The 25920-nt window shown below is 41.3% G+C and overlaps 1 protein-coding gene across 1 annotated transcript; it reads left to right on the top strand.

Moving 5' to 3' along the window:
* Nucleotides 1-13817: 13817 nt before the first annotated feature.
* BECN2 (beclin 2) lies at nucleotides 13818-24433 on the top strand. Its single transcript, XM_082431438.1, has one exon. The coding sequence runs from the start codon at nucleotides 14457-14459 to the stop codon at nucleotides 15753-15755; it is 1299 nt and encodes a 432-aa protein (XP_082287564.1). The 5' UTR covers nucleotides 13818-14456; the 3' UTR covers nucleotides 15756-24433.
* Nucleotides 24434-25920: the final 1487 nt, after the last annotated feature.

Raw genomic sequence — 25920 nt, 5'->3', positions numbered from 1 at the left:
AGAAAGGAGCTGTACCTAATGAAAAACTTTTATAGGCAGAAGAGAGTGGGAACAGGGAAGTTATACCAGGCAAAAAAGCAGCTTGGTTATTGCAAGGTCACTTTCTTTTAGGAATGGCAGGGGGTCTATCAGGCAGATTACCCCACTAATCTGCTGATCAGATGATTCCTGATTGACTGATTTAAAATTACCTTTCTGGGAGAGCCAACTAATTAAGTCTTGGTTTGGTGACCTGGGGCTTAACATAAACAACTCCATTTTGGGCCTGCTGTCTTATTTTTAAGAGTACATATGTTTCTGGACTTCCCTGGTGGTCCAATGGTTAGGACTCTGAGCTTCCACTGCAGGTGTACAGGTTCAATCTCTGGTCAGGGAACTAAAATCCCACATGCCACGCAACACGGCCAAAAAATTAAAAATTAAAAAAAAAAAAAAAGAGTATGGGACGTCCATGCTGGTGCAGTGGTTAAGAATCTGCCTGCCAATGCAGGGGACACAGGTTTGATTGCTGCTCCGAGATGATCCCAAATGCTGCGGAGCAACTAAGCCTGAGCGCCAAAACTACTGAGCCTGCGCTCTAGAGCCCGCGAGCCACAACTAGTGAGCCCGTGTGCTGCACTGAAGCCCACATGCCTAGAGCCCATGCTCCTCAGCAAGAGAAACCACCGTAATGAGAAGCCCACACATCACAATGAAGACTAGCCCTTCCTCGCCGCAACTAGAGAAAGCTCGCATGCAGCAATGAAGACCCAACGCGGACAAAATAAATAAATAAATAAATTAATTAATTAAAAAAAAAAGAGTACATATGTTTGTACAGGAGCTGCACAAAGATGTGAGGCTCAGAAGGCGACCAGATGATTGAAGCTTATATAGCATCCTGAGCTAAGGAAAGGGATAGGCATCTGGGGCTTCAAAGTAGGGGAGGCAATTCATGGGAAGGTGAGAGGAAGACATGTTTGGGAAACAAAGGTTGCCCTGCCAAACAGGTAAGTCTCTCAGGTGAAGAAATTGTCTCTGGTAATAGCTCCCTTTGTGGTAAGGTCCCCCTTTCTAATGTAAATTTCCCTTGCAAAAGGGTAACTTCTTTCATAGCTTCTTCTGTGTCTGGAGTTTCTCAAAATAATCAGCTCAAAGTAATTCTTATGCCAAGGAGGTATATTTTGAGGAAGCACTTTCTGCTGCCTTCAACACACACACACACACACACACACACACACACGTTTTTTACAACAACTTTTGTAGTAGCAGCAGTAGTGATAAACATAGTAGTAGGAGAGATATAAGCAGAGATTATGTTGTCGTTATGTTCCTTCCAGTTCTTTTTTAAAAATATTTATTTATTTTATTTATTTTGGCCGCGCTGGATCTTAGTTGTGGCTTGCGGGATCTTTGTTGCGGCACGCACGATCTTCGTTGTGGCATGTGGGATCATTAGCTGTGGCATGCGGACTTAGTTGTGGCATGTGAACTCTTAGTTGCAGCACGATCTAGTTCCCCAACCAGGGATTGAACCCAGGCCACCTGCATTGGGAGAGTGGAGTCTCACCCACTGGACCACCAAAGAAGTCCTCCTTCCAGTTCTAAAATTACAAGATTCCCTTCCTCTGCATGAGTACATCCCATCTCTGCCTGCTGATTTATAGGACTCCTGTTCATATGTTCCCATGCCCTTTCAAAACACTTTATTCCTCTTTTTTTTTTTCTTATATGAATTTACTGATATTTCAAGACCAGATTCAGGTACATCTCCTATCTGTGTGTTTCTCAACACTGAATGCATTCTGGATCACCGAAGGAGCTTAAGAAAAATGCAGATTTGAGGTCTCAAACCAACCAATTAAATCAGAATCTGGGGCTGCCAACAGAAAATTGTCACTTGCCATCTGACTCTACAAGGATTAAGTCACTAGCCACTGCAGCCATTGACCTTCAACATACTCTGAAAGGAGTTCAGGCTTGAGATCAGGAATGAGCCACTCTGTGCTCTGGGAAAAGCTGGAAGAATAGGCCTTCAGATAGCTAGATATTTTCAGGAGAAGATTTTATGAGCCCAAATTCTCGCATCTCCTCATATCTAGAAAAGCACTCATATCATTAATGGTGATATCTGCTCCTCATGACTAGCAACAAACCTCTGCCTAAATGTGTGCTTAAATGCATGTATCCCCCTTCACCAAAATCACATGATAATACTGACCTTCCCCCCTACTTCTTTGGACCAGTTCCTCAGATCTATCTGAGATGTTGTCTCCCTAGCTATTGTCCTCATTTTGCCCCGTATAAAACCTAACTCACAACTCTCATGTTGCGCATTTTTTTTCAGTCTTTAGTCAATGGGAGGCATTTTTGTTTTTTAAAAGCCTCAGTGATTTTTTTTTTTTTCTTTTTGGCTGTGCTAGGTCTTTGTTGTGGCGCGTGGGCTTCTCTCTAGTTGTGGCGTGCAGGCTCCAGAGTGCGTGGATTCAGTAACTGTGGTACACAGGCTCTCTAGTTGTGGCCTGAGGGTTTTGTTGCCCTGTGCATGTGGGATCTTAGGTCCCCAACCAGGGATCGAACCCGCATCCCCTGCATTGGAAGGGGGATTCTTAATCACTGGACCACAAGGGAAGTCCCCCTCAGTGATTCTAATGTGAAGCCAGAGTTCAGAATCACTAGTCATGTCTTTCTCCCATTTTTCTTTTGGTTGTTTATGTTTCTAATTGATTTGTAGGAATTCATTATATATTCTGATACTAATCTTTTAACTCCTATGTGTTTACAGGGATATCCTATACAGCTAATGATGCTGTCACTTGATAAAATCTTTCAGGGAAGACTATTAACACAGAATTCCAAAAGAAATTCATAGTCTTTAACACTCTTGCTGGACACTTACCCTAGAACATACACACACACACACACACACACACACACACACATACCTAAATATATTAAAAAATTAAGAATATAACATAAAAACATTGTATAGTTATTGATGAGATAGAGTGAGCTCCTTTTGACAAGAACTAGATTAAGCATGAGGCCTTAGATATAGCAGCTTCAATAAATGTTTATTAAATAAAAATAATCTTTTGAAGTTTTTTTAAAAAAGAAAGGAAAATTATATTCTTAATTATTTTTTTCGAGTGGTCAAATTTGCATAACTGTGACTAGAGGGGAGAAGGAAAGAATTTTTAAATAAAACAACCACTAATAAAAGTAGAATTATATACCATCATGTAGTCAGAAAATCTGAATACTTCAGGTTTAGCACTTCATTCATTCAATTATTATTTAATGGAAAACCTGCTGTGTGCCAGGTATTGGGATTAAAGTATCCACAGAAGACAGGGTGACTGAAAATTTTAATACTGTACTTGAACAGGGCTCTCAAGGAAAAATTATGTATTTTTTAATAATGCCACTCCTAGAAATCCATCAAGCAAATTTATAGGAAGGGATCTAAGACTGGTGCTGGCCAGGACATTAGAGTAGAAAAAGAAGTACTTGATGAATAAGATTTTCAAACTATCCTTAAATCAAAAGACATCTCAAGAAATGTCAGAGGAAGACACAAAAGCTCCAAAGTATGTCTCCTGGTGCTCTGTCTCAGGATTTGTGTTGGATTTGGCAAGTCCAGTCGTCATTACCTACAGCAGAGGCAGTGAGTCTGCACATGCTTAGTGGTCTCTGTCTACAGAGCAAAAGAGCAGTCAGGATTGGGAAGACATCAAACATGGCTTTTTACAATCCCTGGGCCTCCCTCCTGCTATTTCACAATTCAACTCAGTTTGTGTGAAAAATGGCTAGACAGAATGAGGACCCTAAACCTACTTGTCAATGTGTTTATGAAACATGGGAACTACAGAAGCACTAAGGTAAGCTTTTATTAATATGAATTTCCCTTATAATAAGGATTAAATGCTGTGCAAAATTTTGAATCAATCATTAGAGTGAGTTTCTGATAAAAGTGTTACTGAGTCCAAGCTCATACTGCTTACAGCACAACAGGTCAATAAGTTGAGAGACAAGGTGTTGAGGCAAGGAATAGCAACTTTATTTGGAAAGCCAGCAAACTGAGAAGATGGCAGACTAACATCTTAAAGAACCATTTTGTTTGGGTTTGAATACAAACTTCTTTTATGCTACAGAGGGGGGATACAGGAGGGAGTGAGATCAAGAGGTGAAGGGTTGTTGTAGAATTCTTGGCGCTGGCCAGACCTTGAAGGGGACATGTTAATTCTTTGATATTGCATGTGTTCAACAGAGGCCTGGTCATGATACTCCTGTAAGCCTTCAACAAGTGTTATTTCCTGTCCTAAGACAAATGTTCTTTCCTGTCCTGTAACTCCTTATCTCTATGTGGATACGTGATCACTAAGCAAAGGAGAATTATCTTTCTAATAATTAGTATACCTGTGAGCTAAGCAAAAGCATTTTACCTTTAAAGGTTAAGCATAGGAGGCAGAGTTTCTGGAAAGAAAGGGGCAATTATGTATACTTGAAGCTATAGGTCACAATCCTTTTATAATTAACGTGCCTGAGTGCAGAATTAGCAAGGTAATTAGCTATAGAGTGCAAAGATTAGAACTTAAAAAAAATAGATTCAATATGGAATCAGATTAGTTCTTCCCTGTTACAAGAGGAAATTGCAAAATAATTATTTATAGAGTGAAAATAACTTGTTTACAGATAGTGCAAACCAGTTTACATTGTCTACTATTGAGGGAAACAGCCAATCTTTGTAAATTCTGTTTTTGGATGAAAACAAAAGCTAATTGCAGGGACTTCCCTGGTGGTGCAGTGGTTAAGGCTAGGTGCTCCCAATGCAGGGGGCCCAGGTTCAATCTCTGGTCAGGAAACTAGATCCCACATACATGCCACAACTAAGAGTTCACATGCCACAACTAAGGAGCCCATCTGCTGCAACTAAGGAGACCACATGCCACAACTAAGGAGCTGGCGAGCTGCAACTAAGGAGCCTGCCTGTTGCAACTAAGGAGCCTGCCTGCCGCAACTAAGACCTAGCACAACCAAAAAAAAAAACAAAAAGCGAATTGCAAAAGATCAAAAAGAAATAGGCCTCAAATACTTGGTTACCATTTGCTAGTTTTCCGTTGATAGGGAAATGGAACAAATTACATGTAATAAGCACCATATAGGACAAGGGATGGTTCTGTCATCCTTGAAGAAAAATAAAATTCACATTAAAGGATACCTCTATGGACACAGAGATACATAAATGTGTTGAAAAGAGAAGGTTAGCGAAGTTTCTGATCATTCAATTCCAACGTGTGGTGGATTTTCACCACCAATAAGCAATTTTTGGGCACCACCTTAGTGTCCTATAATTCAACTCAGTTATGACACTATCTGCCTGGAGATAACATCAGATCCCATGGGTTATGGGCTCAGTCCTACAAGTCTGTCTCCCTCCCACTTCAGATGCCAATTCCAAGCCCAAGTTGTTAACTCTGTTTCTGACACAACTGGCTATAAGTCAGAGGTTCCCACAACCAGCTTTCTGGTTCAATTAATTTGCTAGAGTGGTTGACAGAACTCAGGAAAACATTTTACTTACTAGATTGCTGGTTTGTTATAAAAAGATATAACTCAGGAACAGCCTGATGGAAGAGACACCCAGGGCAAGCTAGGGGGAAAGGGTGGGGAGTTTCCACGCCTTCTCCGAGTGCATCACTCTCCCAAATCTCCACATTTTCACCAACTCAGAAGCTCTCAGAACCCCATCCTTTTGGGTTTTTATGGAGGCTTCATTACAGAGGCTTGACTGATTAAATAATGATGGGCCACTTGTGACTGATTCAAGCTCCAGCCTCTCTCCCCTCCACGGAGGTCAGGGGTGGGACTGAAAGTTTTACCCTCCAATCACTTGGTTGGTTCTCTTGACAATTAGCCCCCATCCATCAATGTGGTTCAAAAATCACTTCATTAATATAACAAAAAATAGCTTTGTCACTCTCATCTCTTAGGAAATTCTAAGGATTTTAGGGGCTCTGGACCAGGAATGGGGTTGAAGACCAAATATGTATTTCTTATTATAAATCACCACATTTATAGAAAAGAGAGCAAACACTTGTAAATGGTTACTTGGGGGAGGGAGAGGGACTAGAGGTAGAGGACAAAGAAAGGGGTTCTTTCCCTCTGTCTTCCATTTCCTCAAAATACTTGAATTTTCTGTAGTGGCAAGTATTTATATATTATTTATGTGATAAAATTAAGGCAACATTTAAAAAAAATCTTTTAAACAGAATTCAGCAGTTAATAACTAAATTATGCTTGCTTTTCAGATTTGATGCAAGGTTGCACTCATTCACTCAATCATTCATTTAAGTCCCTAATTATTAAGCTCATAAGGTGCCAGGCATAAGGGCCTCAGCAATGAACAAGCTGGATCTACTCCCTAATGTGACAGAGCCCAAAATCTAATGGGGAAAGACACAGGACAAACAGCTAAGCCACAGCTCAGTTGGGGTAAATGTGCTCTAACCTAGGTGTACCTGAGGAGCCTTGATTACACAGAATGGCCAGGTAAGACTTTGAGGATGTGAAGTTTAAGCTGCGGCCTGAAGGCACTCATCTGTGCTTGAAGAGCCATCTAGGAAAAGGAAAGAACTTAGCGTGTTCTAGAAAGAAGAAACTTCCCAATTCTGCATAACTAAGAACAAATAGATTCTGACCCAGGCACAGGCTGTGTGAATTCCTAGACATTAGAGCAGCAGGATAGGGGAAGTAGATCCTTCCTTTAAGCCCTAAAGACACTAACAAAGAAGTTTCTTAGTAGACCACAGGGTCATGTTTAACTTCTCTTGGGGCCAGTCTGACCCTGGATGCAGTAAATTTGGAAAACAGAAAAGTTACTCAGGCTCTTCGAAAAATATACTTGAAATACCTTTTCTGGTTGACTCCATGAAATCCTGCTGTTCTTCCCCAGCCAATTCCCAAACAGGCTTTCCATTCCATGTTACATGGTTTCCCTTTTCCTACTTTCCACTGGTAAGGGACTAGCAAGCCCTGCAGTTCTCCATGCCAGAGCATCGTTTTTCACCCCTGAGAGTCACACACAAATGCCTGCAAGCACGACTCATGAAAGGAAAACAGCCATGGCTTTCTGACAGAAGAATGTAGGATCTGTGAGGAAGGGTCATTTTGTTTTTATTCTCTCTAAAGGTATTGGAAGCAGTCTGACCATCTGTTAGCTGTGATGCCACTCTGTGTTCTATTCCTAACTATACTATGTATGTTTGGCATATAGGGAGAATGGAGAGAAGAGGCTGCCAGCATCTGAGCATCTGAGGCTGCTTTGTTTATATAGAACTCATATTAGGACATCTACTCAGTGGAAGAGTCTGAGACTTTTGTACCTAGGGCTACTGGAGACATGTTCAGTTAACATTTTCTCTAAGACCACAGTTCTATTCTAAGTCAACTTAGCGCGCTTTACTCATCAAGGGCTAGAGTTGTTATGTTTTACTGTAAAACATGGTTTTAAAAAATATATATATTTTATTTATTTATTTGGTTGCAGCAGGTCTTAGTTGTGACACGTGGGTTCCTTAGTTGCAGCAGCCAGGCTCTTTAGTTGTAACATGTGGGCTCCTTTGTTGCAGCAGGCAGGCTCCTTAGTTGTGGCATGTGAACTCTTAGTTGTGGCATGCATGTGGGATTTAGTTCCCTGACCAGGGATCGAACCCAGACCCCCTGCATTGGGAGCATGGAGTCTTAACCACTGCGCCACCAGGGAATTTCCTGGAAAGCATGGCTTTTGATGTCAAATATGCCTGGGCCCAAATCCCAGCACCTGAGGGATTCTGATATTCACCTTTCTGAGATTCTGTTGCCTGTTTTCAAAGGACTAAAATGAGAAAATACATGTCAAGTGATTAACACTGTGTTTATTAGTCAGATTTTGCTGTGATAATAATCCCCCAGTTTTAGTGACTTACAACTGAAGCATTTATTTCTCAGAGTTTTGCAGGTAGGTTATGGTTGGGTTCTAGATGTCTTCTCATCTGGGGACCAAGGTTAAAGGAACAGCTCCTTTATGGGATTTGCTTGTCTCATGATGGGGGACAGGAGCAGAAGAGGGTTAGCAGAAACCTGGACTTGGTACTAGCATGCTGTCACTTCAGCCCACAGTCCATTGTACAAAATAAGTCCCTATGTGGAGGGAGGGAAGGATGAATATTTGAGCAACAGTAATACAATCTATGAACTAAGCTGGGAACATGACAGGTACTTAACAAATGTTAGCCTCCATCCTTTTCCCAGTGCCTGTAAGGATTCAATAAATGAATGTGATAATGATAAGCCAACTCTGTAGCCAGCCCAAACTTTTGACATAAAGTTGGCTGGCCGCCCTAAATGCTGGCCCCAAATACCTTTGCCTTCATCAGTCTTATTGCCCAGAACTGTTCTACCATTTCCAGATCTAATCCTGTATTCCTCACTCTGACCACTTGCTTCACTCTCCCCTGCAGCACCTCACTTAACCTTGTTCCCTGACAACTGGTGGAGACCCCTCACTTTCCACCTTCTCCATAACTCCAACAGCCCTGGGACCACACAGGATCCTGCCACTCTAGGCTCTGTTTGCTGGGCACATCATGACTATGTGACCCAGAATTTGGCATCAATCACCAAAATCTTTGCCATAGAAACAATGTGTCAAACATAAACACTTAGCCCAAACTACCCAAATAATTGAAAACATAGTCTATAGTCATATGGTCATATCACATAGTTATTTTTGGATGTAAGTCTGTACATTTTAATAAACTCTGGTTTTTGAATGACTTTTCAGTGATATAGTTATGGGTGGAAGGAGGGAGTTTGAGGTGGGTACAAGAACTAGTTGGCAACCCTAACTAAAAGAAATGGGAAAAGTTATACACAATTGAGGTTAAGAAGACTTTGACTATCACTAGCTTCAAGTCCCTTATTTTACAAATGAGAAAACTGAGATGTACAGAGAACTATCTATAGCAAATTATGAGCAGAAACCAAGTTTCCTGAATCCCAGGCCAGAGCTTTTCCTACTATATCAAAACAGAGTAGAAGAAACCAGCTGGCTACCAACAGTCCTAAACCCCAGAATCGGGATGAAAGAAGAGGGTAGTTGTGTTAATCTAGTCTTAGAGAGAGGAAAAATATGTTTAATGGAACCCATAGCATGGAGGAGAACATCAGAAGCAGTGGGTAGATTGTGGGGGAGGTGGTCAGCATTTGGGTTTCAGCTCATTTGGCCTTCTCTATATTGTCCTGCCTGTGAGCATTCACCATCTTGACAGGATCTACGTTAGGGCCTCAGGATGAGAGCTGCCTCCTGGGAAATTTCCTCTCCCTGATAATGATTATAAGGATGGTAAGGACAAAGTCCTTGAGGTAGGAGATAGAGGGGCCCCAGGCTGAGCAGCTGCATCAGGTCTCCTGCTGACGCTCCAAAGTATGACACTAGCAGAAGCATCAGACCCTGACTGGGTAAAAGACAAAGTGACCACATTTTTCTCATTCTCGTGGTCAAGAGGATTTCCCAGCCCACACATGCACAGGGAAGGTCCTCAGTCTAGGGAAGGGGTCAAAAGGAGGGAGGGGCTGCCAGTCCATAAAATGTCCTGCCAACCTCCCAGAAACCTTCGTGCTGGAATCCATCTTGGCTGAGAGATGCACATGCTCCCACCGGGAGGGACCCTGAGTCAGGCCAAATATGGGCACAAACAAGATGATTGGCTGGAGACAACCCGGAATACTGCCCCCATATAAGCAATCTATGCCACCCCTATTGCACGTAACTCAGAATTTGTCTGTGTGCTCTTCCACACATACTTTGCTTCTGATAAATGCTTTGTTTGCTTCACAGTCTCTGTCTCTTTGCTGAATTCTTTCTTCAAAGAAGAAGAGGACCGAGGTCCTGCTTTCCAGCCGTCTTGCCCCCCCTCTGCTCGAAATCTGCCTGAGCCTAAATATTGAGGATGGTGCATTCCCTGTTCAGATAGCCAAGGGCTTTGGGAGTGTGTGATCCCCACCGTTCCCTTGTGAGGTAATGGATGTGTCATCAGGAATATCTAAGGGCCTTTCTTGTGAAAGGGATTAATAATCTGGTACAGTCAATAAAAACTTGATTCCCAGATCCTTAGTCTAATTATCAAATTATTATGATTTCTAAGAAAAGAATTACCAACACAGTTGGCTCTCCATATCCATGGGTTTCACATCCACAGATTCAACCAACCGAGGATCAAAAATACTCGAAAAAAATAATTCCAGAAAGTTCCAAAATGCAAAACTTGAATTTGTCACCTTGGCAAGTATTTACATAGCATTTACATTTTATTAGGTAACATAAGTAATCCAGAGATGATTTAAAGTATACGGGAGGATGTGCTTGGGTTATATGCAAATACTGTGTCATTTTTTTGTAAGGGACTTGAGCCTCTGCGGATTTAGGTATCCACAGGGATCCTGGGTCTAATCCCTCATGGATATTGAGGGATGACTGTATATTTCATTATGAGATGTATGGCTTATTTGACTGGAGTCATGAGTCATGGTGTCTAGAAGCCCTTCCATAAGAAGGGGAAAAAAAAGAAGGAAGGAAAGAAGGACGAAAGAAAAGAAGGATAAAACGGAGTCAAGATGTTTCAACAATATTCTTAAGAGGTATATAGTTCAGCGTAGGGGTAGATATACCAAGTGCCATTTGCTGAGATCTGTGGATGCACATGTCAGTGCCTAGGTGAAAGAGGAGTCAGTCTTCACAGGTAGATGGACATGGAAGAAAATTCTGACCTTCATTTGGTGTTGAATCCCAATTATGAAGAGTTAATGATCTGTAACACATTAGCCAACAATATACTTCTAGGAATTCTGTGAATTGTTTTTGCAAATAAAGAATATTCGTTTTAGATGTACAATTTCCTCAAGTTAGCTCTGTTGTAATTTTATATTTTACTTTTACAGTGGTGGGGCGCAGGATAGGCTACCCCAAAATATGCCTCAATGGTGTATTGATTATTTTGAATTAAAGCTACTTAAGAACTTAAGGACTGTACACAGCCAGTGCAAGAGGAACACATGGACCCTCCTTTCTGTCTCCCCAAAAGCAGGAAATAAATTTCCCCTGTGAAAGAATACCCTTATCGCCAGAGATAGGGAATTGGTGCTGAGAAGCCTCTATAAACAAGCCTTGTTACTTTTAACATTTACTACCAGAAGCCTAAACTCTGTTTAGATTCTTCACTGATTGAGCACCCAAAATCTAAGTTTCTTTGTCCTGTCAATTCCTCACAAATGTATTGTTTCTCTGTCTAAAAAGTTTAAAAGCTGCCTGCTTCGGCCACTTCTGAGGTCCCATTTCTATGGATGTGTGTGCACAAATTAAAATTTGTTTATTTTCCTCCTGTTAACCTGTCTTGTGTCAATTTAATTATTAGTCCAGCCACAAGAACTCAAGAGGGGTAGGGGGGAAATTTTCCCCTCCCTGATGATGGCACGGTATTAGAACTGAGTAGGGAGTGGCAGAAGGTGGGAGCTATATTCTCTCAGTCTGAGCACTTCCGAGCACTGACGGCAGGGGAATTTTCAATGATTTACTGAGCACTTAACCTACACGCTGTGCCAAGCAAGGAGGGTGCACGGTGTACTTTGCCTTGTCCATATACTGGAAACCTTCACAGCTGTTGCGAGCAACATTTAATTGCCAGCATTACACCCATTTCACAGAAGTTAACTAAGCAGACTGAGAGCTTAAATGACTTCCTAAATCAGCAGCTAAACTGGGACAGAAAGCCAGAATCTTGGCTCTTTTGATGGTTTGAGTCTTGAAGAAAATATTTTCATTCCAGCTTGATCCAAATAACTTATCTGGAGTCTTGCTAGCAAGGAGACCTTGGAAGGACACCTGGTCAGTCTGAAGCAAAATAAAATGAAATAAAGCTTAAAATCCTTTTCAAGATTTTTTTATGTGAACCATAAAGCTAGCCTTCCCTGTAATTATGATCATTGCCTTATTATTCTGCATGAGCCACATCTGGGCCCCCGAGGTCTCTGGCCTCTGCAGCAGCAGAAGTCCTTCCTCAGACACTTTGCATGTCCCACACTCAGTCCGTGGAGGTTTGTAAACGAAATGGGACATTCAAAGGCCCATTAGACAGGGCAGCCTTGAGGTTTTTTAAAATTGTGGTAAGATATATAACATGAAGTTTCCGATTTTAATCATAGCAAACAGAGGCATATTTGGGTAGTCTTTTTGAGCTGTGAATATTTTTTTCTAGTTAACAATGAGATGGCCTTGCACTTTGAGGCCAGCTGAGAGTCCCAGGACATTTTAAATCTCCAGGAAAATGAACAACCTTTCAGCCAGTTTCTTTTTTCTTTTTCTTTCTTTCTTTTTGTTTTTTGAAGACCTAATTGGATTTATTAAATGATTCATGAATCAGGCAGCATCCCATCTAGCCAGTAGAAAACGGCTCTTCAGCCAGTTTCTAATAACTCTCTTACTTACTGCCAAGAGACAGCTGCTTTAGGCAGGTCCTTTAATTTCTTTTATTATTATTTTATTTTTAATTGTGATAAAATACAATCTTAACCATTCTTAGGTACACAGTTAGGTGGTATTAAATATATTCATATTGTTGTGCAACCATTGCCACTGTCCATCTCCAGAAATTTTTATCTTCCCAAACTAAAACTCTGTCCCCATTAAACACTGACTCCATAATATTCTGACACCAACTAGGATTCTGCTCCCAATCACAGTGTGTGGGTCCTTTCCTCACCAAGTAATTCTGACACCAGCTGCGTGTCCTACAATTCAACTCAATTCTTATACTATCTACCCAGAGATAGCATCAGATCCCACACGTTAAGAGATCAGTCCCACAAGGCAGCCTCTAGCCGCCCCCCACTTCAGATGCCAATAGCAAGTCTTGTTGTCACCTGTGCTTCTGACAGATTGCCTATAAATCAGAGGTTCCCAACTTCTAGAGGATGCTTCTATAATGGATTGATTTGAGGCATTTCAGAGAGGTTATGAGGGCCAGAAGGACCCCTTGACTAGTTGTTCAACCTCTCTTTACCTTAATGCACTTGCAGTCTTCCCACCTCCCAGGAATTTTTGAGGTTCACATAGGATACTGGTGAAAGCATGCATGACGAGCTAAGTGGTAACAAGTGTAAATTACCAATTTCAGCCATGACGGTGACTGATTAAGTGGGGTTTGAAATCTGCAGTGAAGGGTGGCCAGTGGGAAGTGTGTTTCCTTGCTAGAGCAAAGTCCCTCAGCGTGAAGTGCAGTGTAGCACAACTGCCTCGTGTGCTTAAACTGGTAAGGTCCTGGGCCACACTTCAGTGAGTCTGCAGGAAGCCTTCCTTCCCCCCCGCAGCCCTGAGCCTCTCCTGCCAGGGTGGCGGGTGTGGTTGGCATGCGGCTTCCTGCTGGACACTGGGAGAGACAGGCCCTATGACTTTCCGCCCCTTACCGTGGTCTCCATTTAAGACTGGGTTCTTCTGTGTGCGTTTATCTTATGCTCCACTCCATCAAGTCAATAACTGCGGGTTAGAAGTTCACAAGGGTTTTATTTCAGAGCAAGTACTTCTGGCTAACATAATGTGCTTACTTGGGTGGTTGTCTATGGAAGTCAACATACTTGTAAAGTTTTTTGTTATTTGCTCTTTTATGTTATGTAAATGCTTGGTGTATTAATCTCTGGCTGAGCTGATGGCAAAATACATAACCTCCAAACTACTTTATTTGGTGTGATTTGTTAATATGTATATATTAACAATATATATTCCATGTATGCCTATTACTATATATTTTCCATGTATGCCCATTACATTACTATGTGATAAAGAATGTGAAGTGTGTCATCAGAACAGAAAGCCTGAATTTGGTAGTCAGGGAAGGCTTCCTGAAGGAAATGACACCTAACCCTAAAGGATGGGTAGAAGTTATCCAAGTAAAGAGGGAAAGGAAGTGTGTTCTAGTCAGAGGGAACAATAAGAAATGTTGGAAGAACTGAAATTCAGTTATTATGCAGGAGTCCATGGTGAGGGTGGCAGGAAATGGGGAGAGGAAAAGCTGGAAAGATGGGCAGAAGCCTTGGTGTCAAGTTAAGATGATTAGACTTTATCTTAAGATAAGATAAGGGTATTAAACATTTTAAGGAGGTGCCCATGATCAGATTTTAGTTTTAGAAAGATTACTCTTTAATGTTAAAGGAGGAGTAAGATGATCAGCTTTTCTTTTTAGAAAGAGTCACTTGTCTATAAGAAGTTAAGGGAGGTCTAAAAGTGTCTAAGGAGGGTACCATTGTAAGGTTTTTAGGGCAGTGACAAGACGAGATATGCATTTGAAAAGAATCTCTCCTCTAGAAAGAGTTTTAAAAGGTATAAAGGGTTAATTCCCTGGCGACCCGGAGGAAACAGTGTCAAGGTGAGAGTCAAGATCTCCACCATGTCCTCCCTCCGCTTCATTTGCCAGCGCTGCAGCCAGCCCCTGAAACTGAATCAGTCCATGGAGACCTCCCAAGAACCTGAAGCTTTGATGCTCATCTCAGCTCAGGGGGAGCCAGGAGAAACCCAGGAGGGAGGCCCTCCTTCCAGGGAGGTGGCAGATTTTGAACATCTACAGGAAGGTGCCTCTTACAGGACCCTTCCTGGCCTCCCTGGTGGCAGAATGTCCTGGGACAATTCTGACAACTTCACCCTGCTTGGGAATTTGGGCTCCCTGAGAACTCTCAATGGCATCCAGAAGGCTGCAAGCGACATTTTTGACATCCTCTCCGATGAAACAGATGTGGACCACCCCCTGTGTGAGGATTGTACTGACAATCTTTTAGAGCAACTGGACATTCATCTCACCGTCACAGAATCTGAGATTCAGAACTACAAACGCTGTTTGGAGACCAGGGAGTTGATAAGTGAGGAGAGGGAGACGCTGCAGGAGAAGCTGAAGGGCCTGGAGCTGGAGGAAACGAGGCTGGTCCAGGAGCTGGAGGAGGTGGAAAAGAATCGAGAAAGGGCAGCAGCAGATCTCGAGGCAGCCCAGGCAGAGACTGAGATGCTGGACCAGCAAGAAAAGCAGTACCAGAAGGACTACAGTAAATTGAAATGGCAACAACTAGAACTACATGACGAGCTGAGTAGTGTGGAGAAGCGGCTATGGTACGCCCAGATCCAGTGGAACCAGCTGGAGAAAACCAGTGTCTTTAATGCCACATTTGAGATCTGGCATGATGGCCCCTTAACTACCATCAATAACTTCAGATTGGGCTGCCTCCCCACTGACCCTGTGTGCTGGAATGAGATTAACATAGCCTGGGGACAGACAGCCTTGCTGCTCCTTGCCCTGTCCAATACAATTGGACTGGAGTTTCAGAGGTATCGACTCATCCCCTGTGGAAACCATTCCTATCTGAAGTCTTTAACAGGTGACTGCATTGAGCTGCCATTGTTCTCTAATGGGAAGCAGAATGTTTTCTTGCATAACAAATTTGACCAGGCTATGATGGCTTTCCTGGACTGCATGCAGCAATTCAAGGAACTGGCTGAGAAAGGTGGCTCAGGTCTCTGTTTGCCCTACAAGATTCATGCGAAGAAAGGCCTGATGGAAGACCCCGGAAGCAGTGGTGGATTCTATTCCATCAGAACCCACTTGAACACAGAGGAGGGGTGGACAAAAGCACTCAAGCTTATGCTTATAAATTTTAAGTGTAGTCTCACTTGGGTCTCCTTAAGATATTGTCAAAAATAACTTTTTTTCTAAAAGAGAGAGATTTTTTTTTTTTTGGCTCTAAGATTTTATTTGTGAAAATGTTATCAGATAAAATTTAAAACTGAAGAATATGTTTATAATTTTAAAAAATGAATGGCCATACAGGCACTAATTTAAGATTATTGTCCAGAGCAAACCAAAAGACATTGCTGTCTTCCCCAGCATATCTTTGTCCTCCCTCTCCCTTTCTTCCCAGACAAGCATTCAAAATGACAAAGGTGAAACCATAGGATGACAAGATTATTCCTCCTTAAGAAGGGATAAAGATTGCACAGAGAACTGAGGGGTGGGTGGGGGGTGAAAGGATGGGTTAGTAAGGAGAAAGGTGGAGGTCTTTAATTTTTTATGAGGAAAGTACTTGGGCCATTGTATGTAGTGGAACTTTGGAGTCAGGAAGTAAATATTAAAAGATTATTACATTTCTGCTGTGATATACAGTGTAAACCCTTCCTCTTCATCCCAGAAAAACTTTCAATAAACTTCTACACTTTCTTCAATGATTTAAAGTGAAAAGTGTGTCATTGGGCTGTGCCATTATGTTGAGACTAACCTGGAGGTGAGGGGCTGTGGTGGCCAGAGAGGACTGGTAACATTTCTGCTGATCAAGGGTCAGGTAAGGGTCACAAGGTGAACCCCTACAGAGAGCTGAAGGTTGTAAAAGCCAGAGGACTTTTTTTTTTTTTTATAAATTTATTTATTTATTTTTGGCTGTGTTGGGTCTTCGTTTCTGTGCGAGGGCTTCCTCTAGTTGCGGCGAGCGGGGGCCACTCTTCATCGCGGTGCGCGGGCCTCTCACTGTCGCGGCCTCTCTTGTTGCGGAGCACAGTCTCCAGACGCGCAGGCTCAGTAGTTGTGGCTCACGGGCCCAGTTGCTCCGCGGCATGTGGGATCCTCCCAGACCAGGGCTCGAACCCGTGTCCCCTGCATTGGCAGGCGGATTCTCAACCACTGCACCACCAGGGAAGCCCCAGAGGACTTTTTAAAAATGCAAATTGTGGAACTACCCTGGCAGTCCAGTGGTTAAGACTCTGCCCTTCCACTGCAGGGGGCATGGGTTCCATCCCTGGTTGGGGAACTAAGATGCCACATGCCGCTGCACCATGCAGTGAAGCCAAAAAAAAAGCTAATTGTGTCATGTCGTTTACCTGCTTCTCCATTGCTCTCAGAATAAAGTTCCAAATTCTTACCATGGCTTTCAGCCTGGGTGATTTGTCCTGCCTGCCTCTCTAGGCTCACCTCATACGGCTCCCAGCTCCTTTCTGTTCCCAAACATGCTAAGTCCATCCTCCATCTGGTCTTTGCCCATGCTCTTCTCTGTGTGTTTTCTAACCAAAGTACAAACTTCCTGAGAGCTACTTTAGCTTAGTAGTCCAGATGGTGCCTAAACAGCCTCTCATACATACTCAGCATCTGTAAATAGAAGTCATTGCTGTGGAAAATGTGAACAGGAAGTTGACTAATTTGTCACAGACTCAGAGGTAATAGAAAACTCCTAGGAGATTGGTTAAATGAATTAAGGTCCAAGCATATAATGGAATACCATGTAGGTATTAAGATGTTATAGAAGAATATTTACATAATATTTAATGAAAATGCTTATCATATATTAAGTAAAAAGATTAGGTTATAAAACATGTAATATAAATTGAATATTTAAAAGTAGTTAGCGAAAAAATAACTCCAAGAATATATATTCCTTGAATATATGAAGTATTTCCATGAAAATTTTGTATTTAAAAAAAAAAAAGCTTTCCACTTGAGATTAAGAAAGATACAGAATATTAGTTATCAGTATTTCTATTTAACATGTGTTGGTGATCCTAGCTAGTACAATAGATTAGAAGTAAAAGGTATAAAGATTAGAAGGGAAAAAATATAATTTTTATTTGCATATGACATAACTGTGTAATGATATCCCAATAATCAACACATAAATGATTAGAATTAATAAGTGAATTAAGAAATTCACTGACTACACAGTCAATTACAAAAACCAAATGTATTTCTATATATAAGTAACAATTAGAAAGAGAATTTTAAAATAGTTCAAACTGTTAAATTCCTAAGAATAACGTAACAAAAAGCCTTTTGCACAGAAAACTATATTATCAATTGATCTAGAACAGGGGTTTGCAAACTTTTCGTGTAAAAGGCCAAATAGTGAATATTTTAAGATTTTTGGTCCATGTGGTCTCTGTTGCAATTACTAAATTGTAGCAACTATTCAATTGTGCTGTTACAGCATAAAACCAGCCACAGAAAATGTGTAAATGAATGGGCATAGGTGTGTTGTAGTGAAACTATATTCATCAAAAAAGACAGCAAGGTGGATTTGGCCTGTGGGTCATAGTTTTCTGACCCCTGCTCTAGGCCATAGTCCATCAAGTCATGGACTACGTCTATCGTGTTTGTAGTTATGTCCGCAACAGTCTGCACAGTGCTTGCCACATAGTAGATCCTCAATGAATAATTGAATGAATAAATCACAGAATTATTCTGTTTCATTTTGTGACTATCTCAATTCCCCCTCTCCATCCCCAAATTTCTCACATAGGTACATATTTTCCACTGAAGTCATTTGAGTGTCAGAAACTACTAGTCCAAGAGATTTTAGGCACCTGAAATAAAAGGTAAATCAGTTTTATTTATTCATTCATTCACTAATTCATTCATTCATTCATTTTGTGTTAAGAACACTTAGCATGAGATTCAACCTCATTAGATTTTGAGTGTACAGTATAGTGTTGTGAAGTATAGGCACAATGTTGTACTGCAGATCTCCAGAGCTGAATCACCTTGCACGATTGAAACTATACGCACTGAATAGCAACTCTCCATTTCCCCTTTCCCTCAGCCCCCAACAACCACCATTCTACTCTGTTTCTATGTGTTTGACTATTTTAGATTTCTTTCATTTTTTTAAATAAATTTATTTATTTATTTATTTTGGCTGCGTTGGGTCTTCATTGTTGCACGTGGGCTTTCTCTGGTTGTGGTGAGCAGGGGCTACTCTTCGTTGCAGTGCGCAGGCTTCTTATTACGGTGGCTTTTCTTGTTGCAGAGTACGGGCTCTAGGTGCACAGGCTTCAGTAGTTGCAGCACGTGGGCTCAGTAGTTGTGGCTTGCGGGCTCTAGAGCACAGGCTCAGTAATTGTGGCGCATGGGTTTAGTTGCTCCACGGCATGTGGGAACTTCCCAGACCAGGGCTCGAACCTGTGTCCCCTGTGTTGGCAGGCGGATTCTTAACCACTGCGCCACCAGGGAAGCCCAGTTTTAGATTTCTCATGAGTGGAACTGTGCAGCGTTTGTTCTTCTGTTACTGTCTTAGGTAAATCACTTTTAGAAAAAAAGAAGTTCCAGGCTGTGAAAAGTAAAATATGGAAAAAGGTGTACCAGCGTCACTTAAGACTTGTAAGAAATGAAAACTGTCAGGTCCATTCCAGACTTCCAAAGTCACAATCTTTTTAACAGAGGGAGCATTTGGAACAAAGAGAGAGAAGCATAGACAGGCCACCAGCCAGGAGCTGCAGGGCTGCAACTCAGTGTGTTTCAGTGGGAGTGTTGCTGTTGAGAGATAAGATGGAGATATAAGAAAGACCATGGTCTTGGAGGGTCATCAATACCACACCAATTTTGAATTTCTAGCCAGTACAGAGCCTTGAAAGCCCACCCCTACACACCTTGGCCACAGTAGACAAATCACCAGCAGTCACAGACTTGCATTTTAGAAGTGCCACAGCAGAAGCAGTGTAGACTATAGTGGACTGAACACTCATTAAGTCAGCAAGTTGGAAGGTGAGGGTGTCCTCAAAAACATCAGCCCTAGAGAAATCCATGAAGGAAATAGCAGGTGATAGTTAGAGAATTAGGTGAATAAACAGAAGTAAGCAAGAGAAAAGAGAAAAAGCTTCCAGAAAGTTATGAGAAGAGAGTAAAGTAGGAGATCTTTGTTGCTTTTGATAAGAGAACTTTCAGCGTGATGATGGCAAGATCCAGCTGGCAGTTGATGGAAGAGTGAAAGGGAAGTAAAGAAGTAGAGATAGTGGATGTGGACAATTCTTTTGAGACCTTTGAGCATTGGGGAAGAATATAGATAAAGCAGAGGACTCTAAAACTGGGACAAATCTGAGAATTTTTACAGTATAAAATTAAGGGTGTATGGGACTTCCTTGGTGGTCCAGTGGTTAAAAATCTGCCTTTCAATGCAGGAGATGTGGGCTCGATCCCTGGTCAGGGAACTAAGATCCCACCTGCCGTGGGACTATTAAGTCCGCAATCTAGAGCCCACACTCTAGAGCCCACATGCCGCAATGAAGAGCCCATGTGCTGCAACTAAGACCCGATGCAGCCAAATAAATAAATAAATATTTTTTCAAGTAAGAGTATAGTAGAGAAAGATTAAAAATACAGTGTGTGCATAAGGGTGGGGTAGGGGTTTACATAAATTGACAATGTCAGAGGAGAAATAAACCTAATCATGAAGGAAGTTGAGAGGACTATTCAGAACAGGAGAAAATACAGCTCTTGGAGACTAGGCAGAAAGTGGGAGGAGATGCAAATATGGATAATTTATAACAAAGCTGCAAGTTGTTGGCAAGAAGTAGTTCAGGCAACTTTGAGGAGGTACGGGGGAGAGAATGTGCACATGGTGGTGAGGGGAACTGGGAAGGAGAAGGAGACCAAGTTCTGAAGCCTGCAGTGAATGAGGGAGAGTAAAAGGGCACTGAATAGTGGGAGAAGTTCAGGAAGTTTATCATGGAACAGGGTTACAGGGACCATAGAGAAAGGACTGCATTGAGATTCAAGATGAGAAGGAAGAATCTGAAGAAAAAGTATGTGAAAGGAGAGCTCTCAGAATGGGCTGGTATTTGGCCCGGGGTCAAGGATGACAGAAATGAGAGCCATGTCTGGATTGCCTGTTCTCATGTTTATGACCAGTGCAGGTGAAGGTTTCCAGTGGTTGTAAGAGTGTCTAATTTTGCTCATATTTTCTTTACTCCATTGCTCTAATGGGAAGCTGCTGAGAAGAAAGTCTGGGACCCCTGAAGAAAAATCTCACTAGAAAGTGAGGAGGACCACTTGGTTCCTGAACGTTTATCACCCCAGAGGATCGTCAACTCTTAGAATTGAGGCTTTGTAGAGAAGAACCAAAGAACCCTATTGCCACTTGAGAGACAAAGCCTTTAAGTAGAGTTTTCTGAAAGCACTTGGGAGGAGACTCATTGAATCCTGGATGGTTGCCTCCTGATGAAATCACAGTGACCCTCAGTGACCAGTAAATAGTTCTATCTGTGGCTACACAGGAGAATCTTGGGCCAGCTTCTAGACAATGGCCTTTGAGCAGATCTCTCTACAGGGAACTGTGCAGGAAGCTGAAATGGCATGGTTAGAAAGCCATGGCTACTCTACAGTAGACGGGAAGCAACCCTGGAGTAGAGTCCTCCTCAGTCTGGGTCATCTTGGGAAGGACACAAACTCTGGAGAGCTGCACACTCAAATGTCCTTAGCTATAGCCAGGAAGGTAGAAATCTGGCCTGCTAAGAATGTGGCAAACTGGAAAGTGCATGAACTGTCTATAGGGGTTGAGGGCTTTGCCTCCTCAACCAATTCCAGCTTGGAATCCTGGGTCCCTGCTTCAAGATTTTCCAACTTTTCAGGGGAACCTGGGTATCTAGACTTTTATAAGACATTTCTTTGTTTCTAAATCACAGTATCTAATCAAAATATTTGAAAACATTTTGAGTCAAATAATACAGTTTTGGGGGCCACATTTGGCCCTTTGGCCAATTTGAAACCTCTGACTTATTTCACATGGTTTCTCTGAGAACTAAATGAGATAAAGTTTATGAAAAAGTTTTATCAATGTGAAAATCCTGTAAAAGCAAAGTTATTTGTTCTTAAATAAATGAATTGGAGTGAGGAGGAGAGAGATCTATGCATTCTTGGAGGTGAGGAATTTGATCTTTAGTAACGTTTGGACTTAATCAGCAACTTGAAATAAGAAAGACACAGCACAACTTCAAGATCTCATTGAAGATTTCTCTTAAAATGGAGGTTGGTAACAATCTTTTTTTTTCTTAAGATCTTTTTTTTAAAAAAAAAATTATTTATTTATTTTGCCTGCGCTGAGTCTTAGTTGCGGCACACAGAATCTTTCAGTTGCGGCGTGTGGGCTCATGCAGGCTTATAGGCTCATAGTTGCAGCATGTGGGCTTCTTAGTTGCAGTATGTGAACTCAGTTGCAGCATGCATGTGGGATCTAGTTCCCCGACCAGGGATCAAAGCTGGGCCCCCTGCATTGGGAGCGTGGAGTCCTACTCACTGGACTACCAGGGAAGTCAGGTATCAATCTTCATTGGGCATCAGGTAGAGAGGGCCAAGTTGATCATATTTCTGACTTCTTTTCTATTATTTTATAAATTGAGACCATTCTATATACACTGATTCACAAATCTTTATCACTCTTTTTTGAATGTCATTTTACACCTACATAACCCCAATATCATAGCCATATTAATAAAATTATCATTTATACTTTGGTTTCACCTAAAACTCGAGGGAAGCAACTAATTTTACCAATTGTCTCAAAAATATCTTTCAGCAGTGGCTTTGTTCAATTTAGGTTACCTGTTGGAGAAGGAGTGAAGTGGAAGGGATAGAGATGGATGTAAGACTTTTCTGAGCATATTTTTCACAGTTTTAACTTTTAAATAATGTTTTATATATTCAAAAACTTTTTATTTTATTGTTTTATTTTATTTTATTTTATTTATTTATTTTGGTTGTGCCGAGTCTTTGTTGAGGCAGGTGGGCTCCTTAGTTAAGGCTTGTGGGCTCTGTAGTTGTGGCATGCGAACTCTTACCTGTGGCATGCATGTGAGATCTAGTTCCCTGACCAGGGATCAAACATTCATGCCCTGCATTGGAAGGCAGATTCTTTTTTTTTTTTTAATTTATTTTTGGCTGCGTTGGGTCTTCGTTGCTGCACGTGGGCATTCTCTAGTTGCGGTGAGCGGGGGCTACTCTTTGTTGCGAAGCCTTCGTTGCAGGCTTCTCATTGCAGTGGCCTCTCTTGTTGCGGAGCATGGGCTCTAGGCAAACCGGCTTCAGTAGATGTGGCTCACGGGCTCTAGAGCGCAGGCTCAGTAATTGTGGTACACAGGCTTAGTTGCTCCGCGTCATGTGGGATCTTTCCGGACCAGGGCTCGAACCCGTGTCCCCTGCATTGGCAGGTGGATTCTTAACCACTGCACCACCAGGGAAGCCTGGAAGGCAGATTCTTAACCACTGTGCCAACAGGGAAGTGTCTCAAAAAACTTTTTTTTTTTTTTTAACATCTTTCTTGGAGTATAATTGCTTTACAATGGCGTGTTAGTTTCTGCTTTATAACAAAGTGAATCAGTTATACATATACATATGTTCCCATATCTCTTCCCTCTTGCATCTCCCTCCCTCCCACCTTCCCTATCCTACCCCCTAGGTGGTCACAAAGCACCGAGCTGATCTCCCTGTGCTATGCAGCTGCTTCCCACTAGCTATCTATTTTACATTTGGTAGTGTATATATGTCCATGCCACTCTCTCACTTTGTCACAGCTTACCCTTCCCCCTCCCCATATCCTCAAGTACATTCTCTAGTAGGTCTGTGTCTTTATTCCCATCTTGCCCCTAGGTTCTTCATGACCTTTTTTTTTTTTTTTTTAGATTCCATATATATGTGTTAGCATATGGTATTTGTTTTTCTCTTTCTGACTTACTTCACTCTGTATGACAGACTCTAGGTCCTTCCACCTCACTACAAATAATTCAATTTCATTTCTATTTATGGCTGAGTAATATTCCATTGTATATATGTGCCATAACTTCTTTATCCATTCATCTGTGGATGGACACTTAGGTTGCTTCCATGTCCTGGCTATTGTAAATAGAGCTGCAATGAACATTTTGGTACATGACTCTTTTTGAATTATGGTTTTCTCAGGGTGTATGCCCAGTAGTGGGATTGCTGGGTTGTATGGTAGTTCTATTTTTAGTTTTTTAAGGAACCTCCATACTGTTCTCCATAGTGGCTGTATCAATTTACATTCCCACCAACAGTGCAAGAGTGTTCCCTTTTCTCCACACCCTCTCCAGCATTTATTGTTTGTAGATTTTTTGATGATGGCCATTCTGACTGGTGTGAGATGATATCTCATTGTAGTTTTGATTTCCATTTCTCTAATGATTAATGATGTTGAGCATTCTTTCATGTGTTTGTTGGCAATCTGTATATCTTCTTTGGAGAAATGTTTATTTAGGTCTTCTGCCCATTTTTGGATTGGGTTGTTTGTATTTTTGATATTGAGCTGCATGAGCTGCTTGTAAATTTTGGAGATTAATCCTTTGTCAGTTGCTTCATTCACAAATATTTTCTCCCATTCTGAGGGTTCTTTTTTGGTCTTGTTTACGGTTTCCTTTGCTGTGCAAAAGCTTTTAAGTTTGATTAGGTCCCATTTGTTTATTTTTGTTTTGATTTCCGTTTCTCTCGGAGGTGGGTCAAAAAGGATGTTGCTGTGATTTATGTCATAGAGTGTTCTGCCTAAGTTTTCCTCTAAGAGTTTGATAGTGTCTGGCCTTACATTTAGGTCTTTAATCCATTTTGAGTTTGTTTTTGTGTATGGTGTTAGGGAGTGTTCTAACTTCATACTTTTACATGTACCTGTCCAGTTTTCCCAGCACCACTTATTGAAGAGACTGTCTTTTCTCCACTGTATATTCTCGCCTCCTTTATCAAAGATAAGGTGACTATATGTGCGTGGGTTTATCTCTGGGCTTTCTATCCTGTTTCATTGATTTATATTTCTGTTTTTGTGCCAGTACCATACTGTCTTGATTACTGTAGCTTTGTAGTAGAGTCTGAAGTCAGGGAGCCTGATTCTTCCTGCTCTGTTTTTCTTTCTCAAGATTGCATTGGCTATTTGGGGTTTGTTGCATTTCCATACAAATTGTGAAGTTTTTTGTTCTAGTTCTGTGAAAAATGCTAGTGATAGTTTCATAGGGATTGCATTGAATCTGTAGATTGCTTTGGGTAGTAGAATCATTTTCACAATGTTGATTCTTCCAATCCAAGAACATGGTATATCTCTCCATCTATTTGTATCATCTTTAATTTCTTTCATCAGTGTCTTATAATTTTCTGCATACAGGTCTTTTGTCTCCTTAGGTAGGTTTATTCCTAGATATTTCACTCTTTTTGTTGCAATGGTAAATGGGAGTGTTTTCTTAATTTCACTTTCATATTTTTCATCATTAGTGTATAGGAATGCAAGAGATTTCTGTGCATTAATTTTGTATCCTGTTACTTTGCCAAATTCATTGATTAGCTCTAGTAGTTTTCTGGTAGCATCTTTAGGATTCTCTATGTATAGTATCATGTCATCTGCAAACAGTGACAGCTTTACTTCTTTTCCGATTTGGATTCCTTTTATTTCTTTTTCTTCTCTGATTGCTGTGGCTAAAACTTCCAAAACTATGTTGAAAAATAGTGGTGAGAGTGGGCAACCTTGTCTTGTTCCTGATCTTAGTGGAAATGGTTTCAGTTTTTCACCATTGAGGATGATGTTGGCTGTGGGTTTGTCATATATGGCCTTTATGATGTTGAGGAAAGTTCCCTCTGTGCCTACTTTCTGCAGAGTTTTTATCATAAATGGGTGTTGAATTTTGTCAAAAGCTTTCTCTGCATTGATTGAGATAATCATATGGCTTTTCTCCTTCAATTTGTTAATATGGTGTATCACATTGATTGATTTGCATATATTGAAGAATCCTTGCATTCCTGGGATAAACCCAAGTTGATCGTGGTGTATGATCCTTTTAATGTGCTGTTGGATTCTGTTTGCTAGTATTTTGTTGACGATTTTTAAATCTATGTTCATCAGTGATATTGGCCTGTAGTTTTCTTTCTTTGTAACATCTTTGTCTGGTTTTGGTATCAGGGTGATGGTGGCCTCGTAGAATGAGTTTGAGAGTGTTCCTCCCTCTGCTATATTTTGGAAGAGTTTAAGAAGGATAGGTGTTAGCTCTTCTCTAAATGTTTGATAGAATTCATCTGTGAAGCCATCTGGTCCTGGGCTTTTGTTTGTTGGAAGATTTTTAATCACAGTTTC

Source organism: Balaenoptera physalus (genome assembly GCF_965194825.1).
Source record: "Balaenoptera physalus genome assembly, chromosome: 1".
Taxonomy (NCBI): Eukaryota; Metazoa; Chordata; class Mammalia; order Artiodactyla; family Balaenopteridae; genus Balaenoptera; species Balaenoptera physalus.
Note: the sequence above shows the minus strand (reverse complement) of the source record. Positions and strands in the feature narration are given on the sequence as shown.